Raw genomic sequence first — 23539 nt, 5'->3', positions numbered from 1 at the left:
CCCGTCGAAAGGCATGTCAACCACCTTGGTTTGGATGTCCTGCCTTAAGTTTGTGGCCCTAAGCCAGCCTTGACAGCGTAGGGCGGCCTCATTGCCCATCTGCCAGAAACCAGAGTCAGCAATGTCAAGGGCGACTGTGCTTGCATGGTCAGATGTCCCTTCCCCCTCCTGAATGATGGCCATGGCTTCCGCTTTCTTGTCCTCTGGCAGGAAATCAAGACTAGGTCCCAACTTGCACCAGAGTTCTGTCGTAGCGTGCAGGGATTGCTAGGGCGTTGGCGGCCTTGTCTGCAGATGCCAAAGTGGTGGTTATGTGCTTTCCAGCCGCATCAAGATTACCTCCCTCCAGGTCAGGAGGGTCTGCAAGAGGACGATGGATTAGATGACCTCTTCCTCACAGCAGCTGAGACTATTGAGTCCGGAGTTGGATGGCCTCCGAGGCATTTAGAGCTGTTCCGGGACCGTATATTTTTTCTCCAGCCTATACTTGTTAGTAGAGGCACGGAAAAGGGTTTTTGCAATACCTCCAGCCCGTCCTCTCAGATGTCATCCAGAAGCAGCACTGACACCACAGTCTTTCTGGAGGAGTCACGGCGCTCGAAAAGGAATGCCTCCTTCTTTTCCTCCGAAACCAGGTTGAAAAGCTTGGACGCACAGGAAATTACCGCCTGGAAAGATCCCACTTCATCCGGGGAGAGTTTCTAGATGGTAGCTCTACATCTGGCAGCTCACCGTCAGCAGGGACATAGTCCTCAAACTCATCCATACCCTGGGTACCATCTGTATCCGGGTTGGTTTCCGTATTAATGTCTGTTCCTGTCAGGATCAATTTCTCTAGAGGGCCATGGAACAGGAGGTGGCTGTGGGATTTCAGGCACTATAGGAGGTGGTGCCAGTTGGGGCCGAGACGGTCTAAGTAGACTGGCCACAGGAACTGGGCCCGGAATCACAGGAGGACCAAGAGCCACAGGCTGCAGGCGTTGATGAATCTCTGGGACCAGAGTGTGGAGAGTTCACAAAATGTCTGAAGAAACATCTCTTGGCAATGGATCTCTTGGAGCCTGAGGTGTCCAGATTGGTGCATGAGGCCAAGGGCTCGTAGGGCGAGCAGGCTGTATCGGTTGTGCAGACGGAGGAGCGGGCTGTAGTAGCAGGCCAACTGCACCCTGCATAGGGTGTGAGCCGACGCCTTCAAAAGTGTCTTGCGCTTCTTCGTCCTCTGGATGAACAGGATGGAAGCAGCATAGACAGGGGCTGGAGACACCACCCTGGGAGGCATCACAGGGGTGTGGCCGGTAGCTGAGGGGCCCTTGTGGACTTTGGGAGAAAAGAGATCTCTGCTGGAACCTGTCAGAAACGTGCCCAACACAGGCGCACCTGGAGAAGGTAGTGCAGACGGAACAGGCCCAGCCGGGACTAACAGAGGTAATGTTACCGTAGGGAGGGGCCTGCAGTAGTTGACGAGACTTCAGATGTGCCAAAAAAAAAACGGTTTAGTGATTTAAAATGATTTAGCTGATGGTCTTGTGGTCATCGACGATGACGTCTTTGGGGTCATCGACGACGAAGGAGTGGATGATCCCAAGCCATCCAAAGACAGGGTTCCCTCCATGGCCGATCCAGACGACAAATGCAGCGGCCGCAGTGCTCGTCAACAAGGAAGCCGGAGCGTATGACTTCGCCTATTTAGGTACCTTCTCCTTGGAAGTGTCCTTAAAGGATCTAGACCTCTTGCCAGAGGGAGTACGCTCGTTGGGTCTGCTAGCTCTGGCAGCCTCCGATGGCGATCCTTTCTCGGCTTAGTGGAGAAAGACTGGCAGATGGGGCATCCCTCCACATCATGGTCTGGGTGCAGGCAGTAAATATATTTTTAGTGGCAGTCTTCGATGAAAAACATTCTTCTGACGGCATCTGGTGCAGGCCTTGAAGAAGCTCTTCTTCTCAGCCTCCGACATGGCACGTGAACTGGGCCCAAAACTCAGCTTGCAGCCTCACACGACATAGCGTTATGTCGGAAGGTGGGATTGAGACCGGCAACAAATCCCTGCTGCCGACAAGTCACAACGGTGACGGGTTGAGAAAAAATTTAGATGAAAAAGAATAAAAAATAGGCCAATACTCGAGGAAGTTGAGGAGCACAACTCAAAGACTCCCAACACAAAAACATGCAGTTAAAATCTGAAGATGGCCACCAGGGATGGAGCTAAGGTGGACAAGTGTCATTGGTTGGGGTAGTATGACCCAACATGACAGCAATAGGCTATACAAGCAGCAATGCACTTTTTAGCTTAAAGCTAAACTGTTTATTCTAATGAGGATTCCCAGCCTGACGACAGGGAATATTCATAGCATGTGAATCCATGGAAGGCACCATGCTGGAGAATAAGAGTCTTCACCCAAATAGTGAGTTGACTTCTTTATTTTGTATATGCTGTATGCCCCACCAGCTCCTCTTGCTTCCCCTCTCTACAACCGCCTCCTCTTTCTCACCTGCACCTCCCTCTGTTCTACAATCTCCATTCCAGTTCTACATAAAGCAGAACGTTACACACCTCCCATCCTTCTGACCCAAATACATGACATGGCTCGAGCAATTTACAGACCCTATAACAAGTTTATACAACTTAATAACAATTCCATAAGTTTTAAAAACATATGTACAGACCCTTATAGCAAACATCAAAAACTTAATAACACTTCCGTACATTTTAGCAGATTCATAAATCATACATTCCCATTGGTAAATTCATTCCACATACTCCCTCAAGTAACTCGGTTTGTGAGATTCCCTCTTGGGACGATCATTCCATCTTTCATCCCTTTGTACCTCCTTTCGCAACACACCCTTTCCTGCACTACTCACTCCAGACTGCCTGCATACTCTATTCACATTCCAAACTCTGCCATCCTACGTTTTTACTGCTCCATACAAGCTCTCCATTACCTTGATCGGCTCAGACTAAACTAATCCTGCATTCCTCCTTCCAGGACAAAGTTGTATTTGCACCCAATCTCTTACACTGACAACCGTTTCCTTGGTAGCCTTTCTCAGGTCAAAATTAACCTTATTATTATTCTCTTGTGTCTTCTTAACCTTCTCCCTGACCTTATGAATATGAATCTTGCTCAACTTAGCCCTTCCTGACCACGGTGGACATAACCTAGTATTGGGCTTTCTCACTCTGAGCATCTCTCAATGGGAGATACAACTGTGGTAGACCGAGGCGTAAACCTATAAGCCACTACCATATCATCTGCTGTCTTTAATGACCCTGTTGAAACGTTTCACAACACACTTTGTTTACGGATGATAAACCGCACTGGTGCCATGCTCTAACGCTGCTCTCTTTCAAAAATGTATCCATCTGATCAGACACCAACTGCACCCCGTTGTCCTTAAATAGTATAGGGGGATATCCTGTCATCTTAAAAATGGTGTACAGACACAAATGATATGATTGGTACATACATTCTGTACCCAAGATGTCTCTACCCATCGAGACAACATGTCCACTAGCATTATACTTAATAGTTCCTTGGCTTCTCACAGGACCCACAATGTCCAGCCCCACATGTTCCCATGGCATGGATGGAACAGTCATTAATGCCATAGGCTTGGTTCTGCTGGTGCAACCCTTGGAAGAGTTCTCACACACATTACATTCTCATATCAATCTTTCCACTTGTACATCCATCCCCAGCCACAAATAGTCCTGCCTTATTAACTGTTTAGTCTTGGACATTCCCTGATGTCCTCCAAGGGCTACCATAAGAAACAGCTTATCACCTCTCAAAATCATGCATCCCTTCACATACAGTTCATCAGAAATTCATTTTCACAGCATGTGGTAATATCCCTTTCCATATCTGTTCAATTCTCAAACCACTTTGTATCTTCTCCTTTACATCCATCGTCACAGCATCTGCAATCATAGCATCTTTCCATTCCTCTTCTGATACCGCTTCTTGATCGACCTGTAGTAGTATCCAATCCTCCCTCCCACCATTCACATCCTGCTCCTCTCCCACATTGGTCAGACGTGAAAGACAATCAGCTGCCTTATTGCTAACACCCGGTGCATCCCAGGTATACTCCTGTAAACCCACAGCCCATTTCCTTATTGTGAAAGACACTTTGTCAAAACCCTTTGTAGTCATTAGCTCCCTCAACAGCTTGTGCTCAGAAGAAATTGTAACTCTTGTATCCCAAAAAAAGGGCCTGAACTTATCAATCGCCCATTTCACCGCCAACAACTCCTACCCTGTAGTAGTACTTTTCTGCATCCTTCAGCACTCTGGGACAAAGTCTACAGTATACTCTCTCCCATAACTTCTTTGAGACAGAACAGCTCCTACCCCATGATTGCTGGCATCAGTGGTCAATATGCTCCTTCTCATAGGATCGAAATGACTCAGGTTAGGCGCTCTGTTCAAAGCCAACATAACCTCCTGAAACTCTGATTCACATCCTGCATACCACTGGAACTTTAATCCCTTCTTCACCAATTTCCTTATGTTGTGAGTCTTGACAGCAAGATTCAGAATGAATTTAGAGTAGTATTGAACCATCTAAAGGAATGAAATAATCTGTTCTTTACTACTTGGACTGTGAAAACCAACGATATTATTAACCAGCTCTTTCTTTGGACGGATACCAAACTCTCACAACCTAAATATTTTATAACTCCTTTATGAAACATGAATGTTTCTTTGCTGAGTATCAACACAGCATTCTTCAAAATGTCTAGCACTCTATTCAACCTCTCATTTTCTTGCAGAGTCTTACCATTGTGACGAATCCAAGGATAATGTCCCTTTTTATTGGCAAACAAACACTACTCCAGTAGTTAAAACACAACATGACCAAAAGGTTTTTCCCACTTCCCCTACTCTAAACACTCATATACCAGTTGAAGGATGCAAAATAATCTGGTAGTAGGCCGATTTCAAGTTCAGCAAACTTGGGGCTTTAGCTCCACTTATGGTACCCAACATCTCAATAATGTTTAGTAATGGATGCCTCTGCCAGCCTTGCCTTGAATGAGGCCTGTTTGTGCACAGGGATGTCTGGTAGGAAGTCTGACATCTCCCTCCATAGCCTCTGGTTTGCAGCAGCTAACATGGCATCTGCATTCGCCTGTCGCAGGTGGAGAGCAACATCTGAAACAATCTTTTCCCCATATGCTTCTAGCACCTTTTCCTCCTTGCCCAACAAGGCTGAGGTCGATGTGGCAGTTTGGGGCTTCTCATACATGGACGCCGCTGCTATCACTGATGAATGTGGCTGCGGATGCACCGACAGGAGCAGGGTATCTGTCATGACCCTTGCCCCTGGCCCTCACTGGCAAGTCAGCCTTCCAGTTAGGGCCAGGTCAAAGGCCTTAAAACCTCATCCAAGACTCTCTTTGAGCCAGTCCTGGCACTTTTGGCGCCAGGCTCATAACCATCATGAAGACCAACATTAGAATGGGACTATTTACTTGGGACTATTTAACTTGGTGTGGGGGTTATAGGGGAGGGAGTTCAGCCAACATGGAGGCACACACACATAGCTCAGTTACAAGGAACTGAGCTATGCGGTCTAGTTTTTTGGGTGTGGCAGGGCTGGGACTACTTTACCTGGACTACTTTGGGTGTGGCAGGCCTGGGACTATTTTACCTGGACTATTTTACCTGAGACTATTTAAACCACACCCAAACAGCAGAACATGCTTTGCGTTATTCTGCTGTGGGCAGCGTAACGCTCACCGTGTCCAGTTCTTTGATGCCAGCTTACCTGAAACCAAGGACCTGCAGAGAGAGAAAGAACACCACGAAACTTACCTGGAACAGTATCCTGTCTTCAATCCATCGCTGACTTCAGTTCCACTCACCTGAAGATACGAACTCCATCATCCGGCACAGAATGCATCCTGGAATACTATAACCTGGAAAGAGGAGAAAGAAAGACAGCATTAGTAAGCGTTTACTCACGTTTCCTCCCGAATGAAGAAAGCCACACAATTCTTACCTTGGTAGTCATCTCCTGGTCAGTATCATTGCTGGAACTTTACAGCGCTCGGCGAGGAACATCGCAACCTGCAAGGAGAGAAAAGACACAGGTTAGCAATATAAAAGGCGAAACAGCGCCGCGCATCGTGCATTTTTTTTATATAAAAAGTTGTTTATTAGTTTGATAAACAAACTGTTACAACATGAACATCATCCTTGTTACAAAGTTTAAAAAAAGATTCTTCAACTCATATAAGTTACATTTAGTATCACAATACTTTCACAAGAAAACATTTTTTTTTTGCACATCTTAACTTGCTACAAAGTCTCTCCCGAAAAGTAACCAATAAAATTCAAGTTTCATGCATTTCCTGTAAAGAAGAAAAAGTCCAATGTTTTTGTACAAAGTGGCTAGAAAAGTCTTTTCGGTACAATGTTAAATTTCACATTACTTGACAATATACATAGATAAGAGAATAGCTCACCGGAACTGACTTATTTCACATTAGTTACATTCTTAGAGTCTAGTTCTTGATCAAGGATAACAAGTAATTTAGTAAGTGCCAGATTTGATTTAAGTGAATAACCCCACATGAACATCTTTCAGCACCATTCCCTAGAATTCTGTGTTATCCCAAGGAATTCAGTACCAATTATTAAGGCGTGCCATGCTTCAGAGTGATTACATTCCAATATTAAATGCTTTAAAGTTTTGTTCTGTGTTCTATCACCACAGAAACGACATAGCGGTTTACTGTTTAAACAACTGCCCTTGTTCCATGCAACTGTTTTCTCTAAAGTGTGTAGTTGGCTGAGCTTAAATCTCAAGTAACTTACTAGATGGGAATTTGAGCAAATATGCTCTTCGTGGAATCCTTACTCCCGCAAAATTAGCTGCTTCTGAGTAGTTTTTTAGTGTACATTTCATTCAGAGTTTTTGCCCAATCAGACTCGAAAAGTAGTTTTTTTACATGTGCATAAAGAAATTCAAAATCGATAGGTTTTAGTGCAATTTGATAGTGAACTGATTATGTGTTTGAAGAATGTTCCCACAGACAACGGACTCCCCTTTTTGAACATGATACAAAATTCTTCATAAAGTGAATTTGCTGGTGGGAACAACATTTTTGCCAGATTAGATAATTGTCTCCAATGATATCTGTCCGATAAGGCAGTTAAACCAAGCTCTTGTCTCAATACACAATTCGGAAGTGAGTTGGGCATTCTAAGAGTGGTTTTCCATAAGTGACCCTGAATCTGGTCAAGTATGGAATCAATGTCCACCAAACATAAGTCTAAGCCGTACAACAAAATGACTTCAACTTTTAGGAGATAAAATTCCAACAGCGGCCCCATTGAAAATTTGCAAAATTTAGCGTAGACTATCTTCATTTGAGAGCCTAATACAGCAGTCTTTGAATTTAGATTTGTTCTCCACATTTTTTTTTTAATTAGAATCAGTCACATCATAACCGAGATATTTCAGATTTGTGGCTACAGGCATTATGAGACTATTTATGGCCCATTGCACAGAGTATTTCTTCTTTTTCCAATTTTTAAAAATAAAAATATTTGATTTATTCACATTACATTGGAGATTGTGCTTAAATAGGTACTCTGAGAATATATCCAGTTTTTTCTAGAGACCATATGGAGTCTGATCAAAAATCAACACATCATCCGCAAATACCATCCATTTTAATTTCAGATGTCCAAGCTTAGAAGGATAACAAATTTCATCTTGCCAAATTTGCTCGATGTCACAGAGGTAGAGGTTAAACAAGGTTGCTGCCAAATTAGATCCCTGTTTAACCCCCACCTCAGTAGCAATCGGGTGTGTAGTTGCACCTGTGTTGCCAACTCGAACCATATAAGAGGTGCCATGATGTAATTTCGCAATCAGCGAGAGTAAATGAGTAGGAACACCTATACCCCCGAGTTTCTCCCATAAAATAGTTCGCACCACACAATCAAAGGCAGCCGAGAGATCAACCAATGCCATATACAAGGAACCTGCATTGGGCATTTTAGTTTGATGTAGAAGATGTGCTAAAACTGTTGCATTTAATGCAGTGCCCATTCGGGCTCGAAAGCCAATCTGATATCGCAAGAGAATAGCGTGTTTTTGTAAATAGGCATTTAACTGTTTAAGTAGTAGGATGGCAAATATTTTAGCCCCAGCATCGATAAGTGCAATGGGGCAAAAACTATTGGGATCATTCTTTGTCCCCTTTTTGTAAACGGGCACAATGATTGATCTCAACCATGAGCACGGCATTTTCGCAGACTCACAAATCTTGTCAAATTGAATTTTTAACAAAGGCCCCCACAGATCTGGGTTGTGTTTTAGTGCACATGCTGGAATACAATCATGTCCCGGAGCACTTCAGTTGTTTAATTTTCTAAATCCCCATACAATATCCTCTAATAACCAACCCTTAAAGCCTTCTAAATCCCCAGCCACAAATTTAGATACTTGGTTGTTGAATTTCACAGGAAGCGCAAATTTAGTCTTAAAATGCGTGGTCCAAACTTCTTCGGAAATGTTGTTCACACCTTGCTGTGGCATCATCCCCCCTTAGTAAGGCCCAAGTTGTTAGTCTGTCGTTACGACATAGACTAGTAATCAATGCCTGATTGGTAGTGTGATGAACATTAGTTCTATAATTCCTAATTCGATTACGGCATTTATTGAGAATCCTTTTTTTTAGATTTAGAAATTCCATGTCATTGAGAGACAGCTGTTTTAAGTGCCTAATCTCAGCATTTTTAGATTTCCTAAAGTTTCTGATCACATTGGTGGATACATGGGACTGATTATTCCATTTGTTGTTTTGTTTATAGGTACGTATCAAGACTGCCATTGAAGCCTTAATCATTTGAACAATTTCTATAGATGGTAGTAGATTAGTCATATCGACTGAACACAACCTTTCTCTTTCATTAAGACACTTTGCAATCAATGCATTAAATTTCGTGCATGTGGATGGATTCCACCTCAGGGATTCCCCTGGCCGATCACCTTCAGTCCATACATGCAAGGAATTGCTTTTCATAATCGGAATAAACATTTGAATTGATAGCTTTAATATACCATGATCACTATAGGCAGATGGAGTGATTTCAACTTCACTAGATAACAGGGATAATTCCTCAGACAATGCAATATAGTCAATACATGAAATCATATGATTACGTTTCCAGGTGTAACCACATGCCTGGGCATCAAATGGAGTCAGTACAATATTCCACTGGGTCAACAGATCGTATAATAATTCACCTCTCCTTGTTGCAGGGGATGATTTAAACTGACTGCCTAAGTTCACAACTGGTGTTATATACCTTGTGCAGTCTGAGTTAAAATCCCCTCCCAGAATTACTTTACATTGAGGGCGTATAGGAAATACCTCACAAAACAAAGTTTGCAACTTTTCTATTAAGGTGACCATAGACATCTGAAGAGCATTATAATATAGCAAAATGATTAAGAAGCTATCACAATCACCTATCCCTATCTTAATCAATATCGCCACAAACGATTGATTTTTTGTAACAATAACAGAGAACATTGAAGACTGTTGTTTATAAAAACCGCTACCCCCCGCCCCAGACGGCCTCCCTTTTAGCCCAAGTTTTGCCTCCATTTGGTAGGCAATAAAGCCTTTAAGCTGAATTTGTTTACTAGACATTGCTTCCTGGCATAGGATGATGTCGATGTCTAAATGGGACAAGAATCTAGTTGTCCAATTTAAAAGATTCTTGGTTCCACACAAATTCCAAGACATCACCCTAAGCCAACTTTTGCTACTATGAGGAAATTGATTTTTGTTCCTCCTTAGTGCTCAATACAACAGACAACCAATATCAGTCTTTAGTGTTGGAGGAGATGGCCGCTAGTTGGGCCATTACTGTAGCCTCTGAGGATTGCAGGGGGATACTCCCTAATTGTACTGAATTGACGGTCTGTGGTGGTGGGAGGGGAGTCTCGTTAAATTCCTTTGCTTCTTCGATTGAATGTAAGGAAAATACAGATGATCCTAGCATTTTCAGTTCTCTTTAATGTGCCCAGATTAATTTGCCAATTATTATTGATTGTACTTGCAATACCATCCTGTAGTTATTAATTGGTGGGAGGGTAATCCACACAATCTCACTGAAGTTCTGAGTGCAGGGATTTTCTGAAAAGCCTGTAACATAAAGGATCTATTTAGGCTCTTCCCTCCATTAATTTCAGGAACACTAATCCAACCTAAAATAGATGATATCTGTGGAGATCCAGCAGATTCGTCTTTGTTGGAGATTTTCATTTCATCAGTATGTTTTAATGTTTCAGCCTTATTGCCCGACAGTGGATAACCCTTAGATATCTGCAATTTATTTAAAGTATAAGGAAAGTCAGAATTAGTTTGAATTGTATTCTCTTTTCTATCAAGAGCCTCATTAACTTGATGATGCTGTTGATTAAGTAGAGGTTCCGACAGGCTTTCATGAGAGTTGGTAGGTAGAATGATGTGATCATCTCATTTTTCGGTGGGATGAATTAAGCCATCCTCACTCATACAACTCAATTCTTTCACACTTGACTTGCTCTGTACATTAGTTTTTTTGTTAAGAATAGGTTTGTAGAATGTAGATAGCAGGGTTTGCTGTGAGGTGGTCAATGAAGATGCAAATGCAGTATGTTTATCTAAGTTTATGAGGCTAGTTGACATTGGTTTCCGTTTGTTGCCCTTGGTTTTACCCACATGAGAGTGAATTTGTAAGGCTAATCTACTTTCCGGAGTAAGTTCCTCCACATCAATCCCCATATCAATATCAGGCAAGGTTAAGGGAATAGTTTGAGAACCATTCCTCGCTGGCACCTGACTGTTCGTGATTGCACCAACTTCGCTCTTGTCAGAAAGATCCAGCTTCACATTACATTTTTTGGGGTTTTTTTGGTTATTATCTGATTCGGCTTGTGCAGCCTTGCGTAGTTTGAGTCTGTTCCTTGCACGAGTAAATAACCTCTTTTCTTTACGTGAAGCAAAATGTTTCTTATGAGCAGGGATGACCGGCTCATCTGCCGGCAATTCAGCATCTGCCAAAAACTTGTTATTGGGAATTTCATCATCTAAAATGGCAGTTAATGCTGATGGACTATCGGGATGCTCAAATTATCCTCCTGAGCTAAGATGGCCTGTTGTGTAGTCAAAGAGTTTAGATCTCCTTCATTGGCTTGATTAAAAAAAATAAAAGCTGCTCGATTTTTTTCTGCACGATTAGCAACAATCTGACAGAGCTTGGCATATGTAAGAATTTGTATTGGCTCAGTAGGCTTTGGTGCACTGAGCGTTTGTGCAAAGGATTGTGAAAACTGGAATGTTTGTGGTCGTTCTACAGAGCTGCACGCTGGCTCGGTTAATATAATGGGTAATTCAGTTTGCGTAGCTATTGAGCGACCAACACTCTTAGCGGAAGAAGGAGAAATACAACCACCTTCCTTCCTATAATTCGCCACAAAAATGAATCCCTCCAGCTTATTCAGCTTAGAGAGCATCACTGATTGTACCGCCTTAATATCACGCAGATCATAATGGGTGTAATCATGTCCACGATCCAGCAAATTAAGTATTCTCGATATTACCGGGAAAGATGATTCAAAGATTTGTAGGTCTTCTTGAAAGTTGTTATAATTGGACTTAGATTCTGCCGCATGTTCCACGTCAGAGGCAATAGAATGTATATCACTCTGTGCCTCAGGGGAGGAGGATGCATTCACAGCTTTATTCGCCAATATCTCACTTGGAACTGCACTGATCGATAACGGATTATCAGCCATGGCTTCAACGTTATAGTTAGATGGATATGCAGCAAGTTGGGAGTGCAAATGCACTTTGTCTTTACTACCTGATCGAACTGTGACCGGCGTTGAGGGTCCAGCGGAGAGTAAAACCCTTTTTTCTAATTCAATCAAGACTGCTGGACCCATAATTGACACATCAGAGGGAGAGCCCACCGGTGTGTCCTCTATGGTACCAGAGTAGTAATGTCATCCACCTCGGGCATGCTTAGGAAACTTTTCCTTAGGTTAGCTCGAGCGGAACTCCCCTCTAACTCTCCTATGGGTGCCATTCCAACTTTGTCTAGTAAAGATTCTGTACTGTTAGGCTTATTAGATAGTGGTACAATGTTCACAGTATCCATACAATGCTTTTTGTTATGGTAATTGGTCTTGCGCCCTTTAGTTGTAAATTGGATTTCAATATGGCCGCTACGTAAACATGGAGCCATTACACACTTTCCTAAGCATGCAAGGGTAACTTACTAAAGGTAATACTGCAATTGTTTAGATTGTCATTTAAGTAGAAAGGGAATGGATACCTGTGGAAAAGGAATAAGCCCTAAGCTGCACCCTCTCAACAGCACAACAGCAAGGCACTTCCGTACACTTCCCAGATGCGCGTACACGCGGGTAATGAAGCGTGCTTGTGGGTAGGGGGCGGGGCTAGTATTGCAAGGCATTGCTGCAGAGAAAGAAAAAAGAACGACGTAAGTCACGTCTTTAGATTCACACCACTTCTAGCAACAAGCACATAAACAAAAGGTCCCGCAAAGAGCAAATGGTTCTGCACAAAGTCCCCAGGTGGGAATGTTTACTTGTTAATGAAGTTTCTTTCCAGCAGTGGCGTTTCGCCGCGATTTGAAGCGCCTGTACTACCTCTTGAGCATATAAACATACGAGGGTTAGGCAGCTTCTGGCGACGTCCAATCACAATGAGCAGAGCAACAAGAAAACGTCGCCGACACAGTGTCTTCGGCACAACAGCACGGCACTTCCGTGCACTTTCTGGATGCGCCCGCATCGCGCATTACTGACCGGACAGCATCGCGCACACCGCGCTTTCGCCCAACGGCCCCTGCTCATCTTCAAGCTGCATGACAACACCAAAATACATTTCCATACCTAAAAGGAAAGAAGCAAGACATTATTATTCGAACTAAGAGGAACATAAGAACTGCATATAAAGACTGTAAAGCAGCAAACCTGCGGAGTCGCAGCAGGCCTGGATTCCCACAGGGGGGCTTGCACCAGTGAAGTAACTTGGTCGCTGCTTGCCCCCCACATCTGCGCGCCCCTGCCACGAGGAGCAGAACGGAGAATCCACCTTTTACAATATTAAGGTGAGGAGAAGGCCCACGGGGGGGGAGTTGAGGCCAAGGGAGGTGGGAAAACATAAAAACAATCTGGTATTGAATCCAGCTCTCCTATATTGCAGACCCATCTTTACCCAGAGACCTTACCAAGGGACCGGGATAGGGTTCGAGAGTGCAAATCATCCAACCCGGGCTGGGTGGCGTCCCTGTGGATACCAGGTGAGCGTAACAGTATCCTCCTCAATCTGCCTGTACTTTGCCTCCAGTCTCCTGTTGGTGGGTTGTGTTGAGTGAGGTTTCGTCCAACTCTTTTTTGCTAGGGCTTCAACATCCTTCTGAAAGGGGATGGCTGACCTGGAGGAGGATTTTACAGCGAGGGCCTCTGGAATGCCTAGATACCTGTCATGTAAGGCCCTGACCGATGATGTGTCGGGTTCCTTTTCCTCCCCAGTGCCTGTCTGGTCCAGAGCTCCCAAAGCGGCCGGGTCCACAGGCGGTGCAGCCAAAGGTATTGAATTGATTGTTTATTTGTATAGTGCCTATACACAACGTGCTTCAATGAGGGAGGGAGCATGGGAGAATACAAGTCCTTGAAACAATTCAGAATGTGAAAAATAACTATCAAAATCTGCCTGGCGACATTTCCGATAGTACAAGTGCAAGGAACAATTAAGGAGAAGAGGGGAAAGGGAAAAAGGAGACAAAACCAGCAGCAACATTACTATGCCTGATGACAATTGATGTAGTGCATCAGTATACAAGAGGAGGGTGAGGGGGCGGAAGGGAGGGGAATGGAATGAGGGAGAAGGAGAGGAACAAAACAAGCGACTATCAAAAAAGCCAGACGACGATTCAGAATAGTGCGAGGGCGGAGTGGGAGGGGAGAACACAGAGGGAAAGGGGGAGACAGACAAGCTTCTATCTAAGGTCATGGGTCAAATGATAAGAGTAAGTGCTCATGGACATAAAAAGAAAAAGGGGGAGATAAGAGAAGTGGTAATTGACATGAAAAGAAAAGGGGGGGCGGCAGAGGGCAGGTGGCTGCAAAAGACAGTCGGCTACGATTGCCCAGTATATGAGGAATGATGATATTTAGTTGTGTCTAATATATTCTGCAATTCTATTTCACACAGCCTGATAAAATAGTTATCAGGGTAGGAGGGGGCTGGTGGATTGTTTTTATGTTCACCCATATGCAATGCAGTTATTTCATTTCAAATCTTTTTCATTCATGTTATGAAACAGGCCCGAAGGACACAGCTCTAACTTTGTGGTAGCTGCATACAAATAGAAAGGACAAGACACCATTGTCGAAGTGATTCAATCAAAGTGGCTTAACAGAAAACATAGGTAATTTTACTATTGAGACCAACTAACCACTGACCATAATGTTATTGTCCTCAATGCTATTTCAACTAACTCATGTTTGGCAACTACTTGTAATGTAACTTCTTCTCTTGCTCTCATGATGGCCTCACCTCCAGTATCCAAAGCCGGCGATGACAGAAAATGAATCCTAACATTTAGAGATATAAAAAGGAAACATTTCAGATTAGTTTTGGGAGGTGAGCAAAACACTAAAATCCCCTTCAAGTAGAGCTTTTGGCGCTACGCTTGCTGGCACATTGGGTTACTGTCCCCTGGGTCAATTGTAACTTTTAGTTGCGCATATGATAGAAAAATAACCGTCACACAAGCTTTCTATTGCTGTACACAGCCAAAAACATTACAGGGAACATCGTTTGGCAGGAGAGAATACCAAGCAAAGTCAAGTTTGCAAGTGTGTAAAGTGAAATATTTGAAAACGCCCTGCCAGGAAAGTACATCAAATAAAGCCAAGCTTGTGAGTGAAGTTACGTTAAAACTGGAAGAAAACCTGGCAGGGTAGTATACCAGGTATCCTACAAAGTTGGGACTTGCATTCAAGTTGTTTTGGATACAAGTTATTTTTTTATTGACCAGAAAAGTCCAAGGAAGACTCACATCCTTAAAAGTTTAACAGTATATCGAAGAGAAAAACAGGGGAAGGGAGCCATCCTCTGGGAACTATGCACTTTATCCATTGTGAACTTTTATTTTGGAGTTAAATCTTTCTTTTGAGACTAAACAAAGCCCAAAGACATTACCCTTTACACTTTAGAGTTACATTTAAAGTATGAGGGCTAGGATAGAATTTCGGACACGAGACATGTTTGCTTTGGACATCTTGAGATAGGACAGACCCTTCGTTTTGGTTGAGGTAGGGAAATACCTCTTAAAATAGGAACAGCGAGACATTCCCCAACCCCCTTTTATTTTGAATAAAGGTTTATAGCCAAAACCATGATCTCTCTGTGTCTGCCTCTCATTCCTGGCTCCTCACAGTATGGCCCCCTAGAAGGGAATAATTAGGCGAAACTAGTAGGTTTCTAATAGTTCAGCCACCTTTAGTCCACCTTTGCTCTTGTATTATACGTTTATTTGGGAAGTGATCAGCTGAAAATATACTATGGTCAGTTTAGTACGTGCGTATACATACATTCTTTAACCCGTTCAGACTTCAGCAGATGGTTTCTTTATTTTATGGTTCACACAACCATGCAAACTCTGGTTGAACCTTCTCCCTTTGAACTTTCCTCATTTTTTTTGCAAAAACCTTTGACCTGCACATTAAACCCGAAAAAAAAGCATATTCTCTTAGTGAAATTGTATAACAAGATTCTAACCACTTCTTTAAGTCTCAATACCCTTTATGACCAAGTCATCTGTCATGTATAGAAAGAGGAGGTCATGAGGATCTGGGAGCCAAGGGAAGCCATCAGGATCTTGATGGAATCCCTAGAGGCAGAACATTGTGAATGTCCCAGAGCCTATCTCCCATACTCAATATTTTGTGTAGAAGGTCCTTACTACGGGCAACAGACAATCATGAGGGACCATATGAGGGTGACCAGGAAATTCACAGGAAGCTCAGGGACTGCAGCAGCCCAAATACATTGGTTCATTACAAGATACAGAGAGATGGGGAAGAGGCTCACACTCCCCTTTTCATGCTCACCAATAGATGGCAATCAGGGAGAAGTCGAGCTGCTCGCAAATCACTCGAGGAAGAAGAATCCAAGAGGTAATGCCACCTGAAAGTGTCAAAAACCCAGCAGAGCCACCATGACAGTATGGTCTAACTGCAAGATAGCGGTGGCTGCCATTGAGTCCACAAAGCTCCTAATTTCTTCAAATTATGCAATTAACAAAATGAGCATAAACATGCATGGAGGCCCTGACTAATTAGGGTGACTCTGTGTTAATCCGAGATACATCCAACTAATCACAGGTTTTATCAAGGTTCTTGAGAGATCTAAACATGTATAGAAGACATAACATGACAGAGGGAACACCGGCTGGGTGGGAGTTAGGAAGGAGAGTTGGAGAGCTGGTGCAAGGAGTGAAAAAAAGCAATTTGCTGGGCATTGCAGCTGAGTCCTTGAGGCGTTTTGTTGAGGGCCTCCTGGGGGCTACAACCCAGGGCCTGACAAGAGCCAGAACATCTTAAAACACAAAGAACTGTTTGCAAGCCTGTTGGGGGGCATAGCCCAGAGTCTGACAGAAATTCAGAGACCAACAAGCAGGAGAAGTGTAACCAGAAAGCATAATTGGCTCAAGTCCAAGTGCGAGAAAGTGCACATGTGAAAACAGAGCAGTCTGAAGCCTATAATGGACTCAAACCCAGAAGGCGGACCCTTGGCTGGTGAGCTATAATAATCGGAAAGGTGCCCATTTTAGGTACCCCCTAATACAAGGGCAACCACAAGCTTTTGCCTTTGTAGCGGTTTGATGTGTCTTGGCATCTGAGCCTAGGAAGGTCATCGACCGTTATATCTGGGCACAGGCGGTAATCAAGGAGAATGTTTGAGCGAAGAAACAACCATGGGAAAGCAAATAAAGTTCTTGAGAGAAAGCTGTAAATCTGGAAAGCTGTAAATGCTCTGTGGCTGTAAGTGATTTGAGAAAGTGCCAGCAGGGGACTGCATCCATTGAATTGTTTTTTGTTGAAGATAGAGGGCCTCATTACGACCCAGGCGGTAAGTTACCGCCTGGGCCGTGACTTTACCACCATGGCGTAAACTACGTTTACGCCATGGTGGTTGGCGGACTTACCGCCCCATTCCGACCTAGGCGGGGCGGTAAGTCCCCAATCCCCATTTACCCTTCCCCATTCCCATTTTTGCCCCATAGGGCATAATGGGAGTGGGGAAGGCGTTAATTACGCCACCGTAAATTACGGTGGCGTAATTAACTCCATGGTCCCTTAGCGCCATGGATTTTAACACCTGCTAAAAGCAGGTGTTAAAAGCACCATGGCGCTAGGGGACCTCGTAATCAGGCGGTAAGGGGCGGCGCTGTTAACGCTGCCGTTAACCCCTTACCGCCTGAGTCGTAATGAGGCCCAGAGACTTTGACTATGGCCAAATATCATCCTAATTTAGACCCTGCACTTATTTTGTTACCACTCCATGTTAACACTGCTAGATAGCAGTAACTTCCCATGTGTGTTATTAAGGTCATTCTATAGTTCCTGCATGTGGTCATTGAACATTTCAAGGGAAAATAAAGAAAAGCGTGTGGAACCTTATTATTTGGGTGTCAAGTGTTGTAGTGTTCCTCTAATATGACACCTTCTAGAATAATTTCTTTCGGAAAACCTTTCCTAGTTACACAAAAGATGGAGAATCCTTCCTCAGTCGTCTGGCCTGAGGTGTAGCCCGCTTTCCCCCAACCAAAACTGCTTTCTGGCAATCACAGAAAATATGCCACAAGGCGCCCTGCAGCTCGACCATGCATGCATGAACTTATTGCCCAGTAGACCAAAGCTCTACTAGCACAGTGTTTTTACTCGCTATGTGTCTCTCTCTCTCTCGTTCTCTACCCCTGTCTGTTTCTCACTTCATGGTGTAGGTGTTCATTGTGGTATAATGCAAGCTCCCATCCAGGTCCTTTTTCTTTTTTTTTTATAAGAAACATAAAAGGAAACCGGGAAACCAATTGACTTTATCGCATATACACACCAAAAATACAGCACTTCCTAAAGAGTCTAGACATCAGTCACAAGTAGGCACTTGGGGAGAAGATTCTAGAATTCTGATTAAATCCTAACAGATCATACCGATGGAAAAAGTGGAAGCCAGTGATCCGAAAGCAGTGAAAATGCAGAGAAAATCACAACAGTCGAACAGTCGTTCAGAGGAGAAAACATATCGGTTATGTATTAAATAAAGCCTTTAAAAAGCTGGTTGAACTGCTATCATCGCATAGTGACCAGGAAAATAAGGCTCAAATGGCTGCCCCACTGAAGTGCATTCTGGAGGTTATATTACTTTCATCAAGGTAGGACATCTCCAAATATGAAATATGCCTTTTCGCTTGTTTATGATTGGTTCGGGTGGTGAAGGAGTTTGAACTGCTGTACTTTTTTCAACACAATTTAAATTCATGATTCCATAAATATTACGCCCTGTATATAAACGTATAACATATGAAACTTTACCTGAGAAAATAACTCCTTTCTAACACAAGACAAAAATAAATGCAAATACAAATATGGTGGATTCTCCTTCCTATAATCAGCACTGCTTACAGCAATATTGATCTAAAAGCAATGATACATTATAGCACACTGTTTGGACAAGAAAAACTGAATTACATTTTACATCCCAAGTACCTGTCGCTTTAATGAGATTAATTCCAAATCGAGCTGTCGGAGAATTGTGTTGGCAGCATTTGGACTACAAGAAACGGCTACTACATCTTCTTGGGTCAGAAACATGCCTTTGGGTGGACGGCATTTAGAACGCTGATGATGACGATGCTGTAAACTTTGATATTCTCTTCGGCCAAGTCCAATTTTGCTAGTCTGAACAGACTGTTCAGAAGTAACCTAAACAAAAAAGAAAATCAAAGCATATGTCAATCAAAGGACAAACAGTTACTAATCATTAATCTTGATCGTAATCCAAAACGAAAGGTAAATTTAGGACACTGGTACTCTCTAACAGCTCCTATTTTCGACAGCCCCTCCGTCTTCCCTACCTAAAGTGAGGAAGTCATCATCAACATCATACCTTTATAGAGAACGAGAAATTGACTAACTGCTCAAAAACCTCAGCTAAGAGACAGATAAGGTGAAACCAGTTTATCACAACAAAGCCCATGGGATTTGGAAGTGGCGACAACCTTAACCGAAATTCTCCTGTTGATTTTGATGCCATCTGTGATATCATGTATCTGCTCAATGGCTGACCAAAAGGGGATTTCCCAGTTAAGGTTGTCGTCAATTAACACCTGCCAAATTTCATGGATGTTTCATCTTAATTGTCTCCACTGCATTTATTCACTGAATTTCCAGGGTTTTATTATCCTATATCTTACCCCACCAACAGTAGTAAATAGCCAGGGCTTACAACCACGGGCCTCTGTGCATCATGTAGCTAAAAGACTGTGGCACACTAGGCATGGGCATTTGGCTATGGCCTCTGCCACGTTGCACCAACTTTGGTAAAAGACAGTAGCCAACTGGCCAAGATTTGGCCACTGTACACTTTGCCCAAGTAGCCTAAAAGACCCTAATCAACTACCCGTGGCCTTCAGATGTGGCCACTTTTCACCTTTTGTGAAAAAGACCATTTTTGTTTTTGTTGCCCTTCTTTTATTCCTGTAAGCTTTTATTCTATGAATTTCTTTCTGTAAGCATATTCCACAAGAAACCTTCCATGGCTGTTCATTCCCATGAAAATGCTTCTTGCAAAAATGCAACATCTTTTCATTCTCGTGGAAAGACTAAAACAGAATAATATTGAAACCATTTGCTAAGCCCCCTCTAGCTCTCACTGTGCACCCCTACTCAATTTTTGGTCTCCCAGCATCCTGTCTATAGTCAAACTGTCCCCAGTCCCTCTGATAATATCCTTTTCCCTTGATTCTTCACGTGGCACACGTCATATTCTGGCGATATTCCAATGAAAGACTAAAATGATTGTACTAAAAAAGGTCTCTCTATCCATCAACAAACTCTTTTTCCATCTCAGCCCAACATCCCCCAGGATGTTAAACCTATTGAGGAGCAGACAAGAGAAAAAGAGAAAGATTGAGCAAGGAGGCATCACAGTAAAGAGATGCCCCAGGGATAAAAATGCTGTGGCAATAAAGAAACCGCATTACAAATTGATGCAGTAACAGAAACAAATGTAGTGGCAGAGTTATGGCTGTGCTAGCAAAGATAGCTAATGACTAAACGAGATGTAGCAACTTGACATAAGAACTGGCAAACGAGAAATGTAAAAGGAAATAAAAGAGAAAGAACTGCAATGAGAAATGGCCAAAGCCAGAAGAATCAACTGAAAAAATCCACCATAGAGTGAATGGAAAAGGAAGACAGCAATAGTAAGAGGGGATTACAGCATGTGGATTTTTTCGTGCAGGCCACATTTTGGGGGAGAAAAGCAAATCCCACCAGTTTTCAGGCAGCTCCTAGTCACGATGGGTAGCTCCTGGTTAGAGGAAAATCCTCACATCCAGAAGCTACTTACAGATACTGCTCTGCAAATTTAAATTTTGACTGCAATAAAGCATATGGCTCATATGTTATACGCTCATGAGCTAATACAGCAAACACTCATGCTACATTCACTTATACTCAATACACTCACATGCTACACGCCATAGTCCCCACAAACAAAACACAAACAAAACACTGAAATTATAGATAAACAACTTTTTTAGCAAGAGGTAAGGTTCATCTAACAAAAAGCAAAGTGTACAAAGAGTGGGAATAACAACATCAAGGTACAAACAGTCACTGTATAAAACTACAAATTCAGCCATGAAACTCAAAGTATAAACATGATCTCTCAGTTATCAATGTCCTCAGATTGTTTCTTTTTCTGGCATGTTGTTTGTAAGGAAACCTGCAAAGTTATTTTTTTTTGGGTGTAATTAATATTGTCCTGTTGCTCTCTTGAGGGGAGGCAGCAGATACACACCTAAGAAAGACGATAAATTTTTTAAAAATCTTTTATTTGTTGTATTTGGTTAAAAAACATTTCAACCTTTACAAATAAACACTATATTCAACATTAGCAATTTACTCAAATTTTGCATTCACTTCAAAATAGACATGAGACTTCAAATTAATTAAAATTAATTCGATAAAATGAGTTCAAGCATAATAAAACCTATGCGTCATTTAAAAAGTTGAATAAATTCCCTCCTGACCTATTGTTCATAAAGATTAAGATGTCTCAGGAAGTCCACTGTGCCTAATGCCACTGATGTAGGACACCCCAAGAGTAATCTACTCCATACAGCATCAAAATTACCATAAACTGGATCACATAAAAGTTTCCTAAAATAAATGTTTCGCTGGGCTGAGAGAGCAGGACATACGAAAATAACTTGTTTTAGTGTTTCAACAATATTCAAAACCTACAATATGATTCTTCTCAAGTGATTATTTTCCAATGTAAAAGTGTAGAATTTTTCTTGACAATGTTGAACCTAAAACGTATAAAATGATAACGAGGAAAAATATGAAGGTATGAAGCCAATGTACTAAGGCGCTTATGATCATGACAAAGATGAGCAAGAGATGAGTAAAAATACATAGTTGTCGTTACCCAATCCTACCTGTATAATATTAATTTAACCCTAGAGGGATTCTCAGTTAGGTCGGCCGAAGTACAGCCGATAGCAGATAACAATTTGCATTACCCGAGAATGTATTTACTAAGGGCTCACTGTGCTCCGAACGCACATTCAAAATTATCTCAAAAAGAGAGCAAGTAGGAGCTAGTAGAATGTTCCTAAAAATGATAAAGAGAGCCATTTCATGCTGGCGGCCAGAGACCAAACTCATACCTTATTGCCACTTATAGTATACAGTTCGGCAACCTCAAAACCCAATGCCAGATTAAAGATTCACCTACATCGAATTGCTCAATCACTTCAACATGCATAACCTCTGTCCCATAAATGATCTTTAGGACGACTTTACCTTCATAGAATTTAATGAGAGGACCCACAGAGAACCTGCAATACTTGAGATTCAACCTCATCATATGACCCGCTAAGAGAAATGATTTTTGATTTAACTAACTTTTGCAGTGGTTCTTGTTGGTTTACCCCAAATGGGAAATCACAGATATTTTACCTTTTCTAAGATTATCCCATTCAGAACCCATCCGTAAGACTGTTTTTTTTCTTTTGTGGCCCCGCAGAGAGTTGCAATATCTCTGTTTTTCATTGGATAAGTTTCAAACCATTATTCCCAGCAAAATTTGCAAATTTGGGGGTTCTGTTGAGCAGCCCAGAAAATGGCTGCTTAGCCTGTGAGCTCTTTTCCTACCCGATTGAATCTGCTAAATATCGGCGCTAATCCTCATTATCCCCCAGTGATACTGCCACAATCCGTCTACTGACACTCTCCCCTCCGTTTAGCCGAAGTTTGGAGCGGATTCAGTGCCTGGGGCCGGTGGAGTGACACCTGGGGCCGCGATGGCCTGCGGATTCCCTTGCTGGGCCGCCATTGCCGTCTCGTTGATGCCTGCTGCGTCCCTGGCGGGAGGCACTGCCCCGCTTTTTGCCAAGGCGCCACCTACCACAAGCTCCCGGCAGCGCTTCCTCGTCGGGCAGATCTGCTCTCCCGCTGGTGCCCGGTGAGGCGGGACCTCGAGCCATCCACCACCCCGCCCATGGACGTGCGGTGGGGCGGCCCGGCGCAGCTGCTCCGACGGCTGCATGGACCGGCCCTGCGGCCATTTAGCTCCTGCTGCCGCGGGCTGGAGCCCCGCCACCCATACATGAACGCTGTCACCCCTGGACTGGAGGTGCGGGGGGCTTGCTTGCCCCGCGCTGGGGCGCCGCACTAACGAACTGAAGATCCGCGCACACCACGCGGGTGGGGCTCCTCTCTTCTCCCGGCAGCCCGACTACTCGTGCGGCTGCATCTGCGGCGGCCGGCGGCTGTTGGCGCTGCCCCCACACAGCTCCCGCGAGCACGGGCCCGCTGCCCCGCCGCCCCGAGGATCCCCCAGCTCGGCACGCCGGTGATGTGCCTGGGCTGGGAAGCACTAGGACATCGCTGCACCCTGCTGCTGTGGAGCCTGAAACACTACCCTGCGCCCAGCCAAGGCCTCCATACCTCATTGACCCCAGATCTGGGCTTGGCCTGAATGAGGGGGGCGCTGACCTCTGAGGGCACAATCTCACACCGGGACACACGGGTCTAGCCACCCCAAAGGCTATAAGGTGGGTGGTGAAAGCTTCACTGTACCCCTCTGCACCACCCTGGTGGGGCCTCCCTACCAACCCCAATACTTGCACTTCACCCAGCGTGCTTGGTACAAGCAAGGGAGACTGCCTGCACAGGTGCCTGCTTTGCTCC

The 23539-nt window shown here is 43.6% G+C and overlaps 1 protein-coding gene across 2 annotated transcripts in view; it reads right to left on the bottom strand.

Annotated features, from left to right (window-relative positions):
* RCOR3 (REST corepressor 3) overlaps nucleotides 1-23539 on the bottom strand; it is a 1149883-nt gene that overhangs the window by 399455 nt on the left and 726889 nt on the right. For both annotated transcript variants that reach the window (XM_069608515.1, XM_069608516.1), the window contains one exon: nucleotides 18824-19039. In XM_069608515.1, the coding sequence (XP_069464616.1) occupies nucleotides 18824-19039 (216 nt within the window). The remainder of the gene's footprint in view (nucleotides 1-18823; nucleotides 19040-23539) is intronic.

Source organism: Ambystoma mexicanum, chromosome 4q (genome assembly GCF_040938575.1).
Source record: "Ambystoma mexicanum isolate Mex_15411 chromosome 4q, UKY_AmexF1_1, whole genome shotgun sequence".
NCBI classification, from domain to species: domain Eukaryota; kingdom Metazoa; phylum Chordata; class Amphibia; order Caudata; family Ambystomatidae; genus Ambystoma; species Ambystoma mexicanum.
Note: the sequence above shows the minus strand (reverse complement) of the source record. Positions and strands in the feature narration are given on the sequence as shown.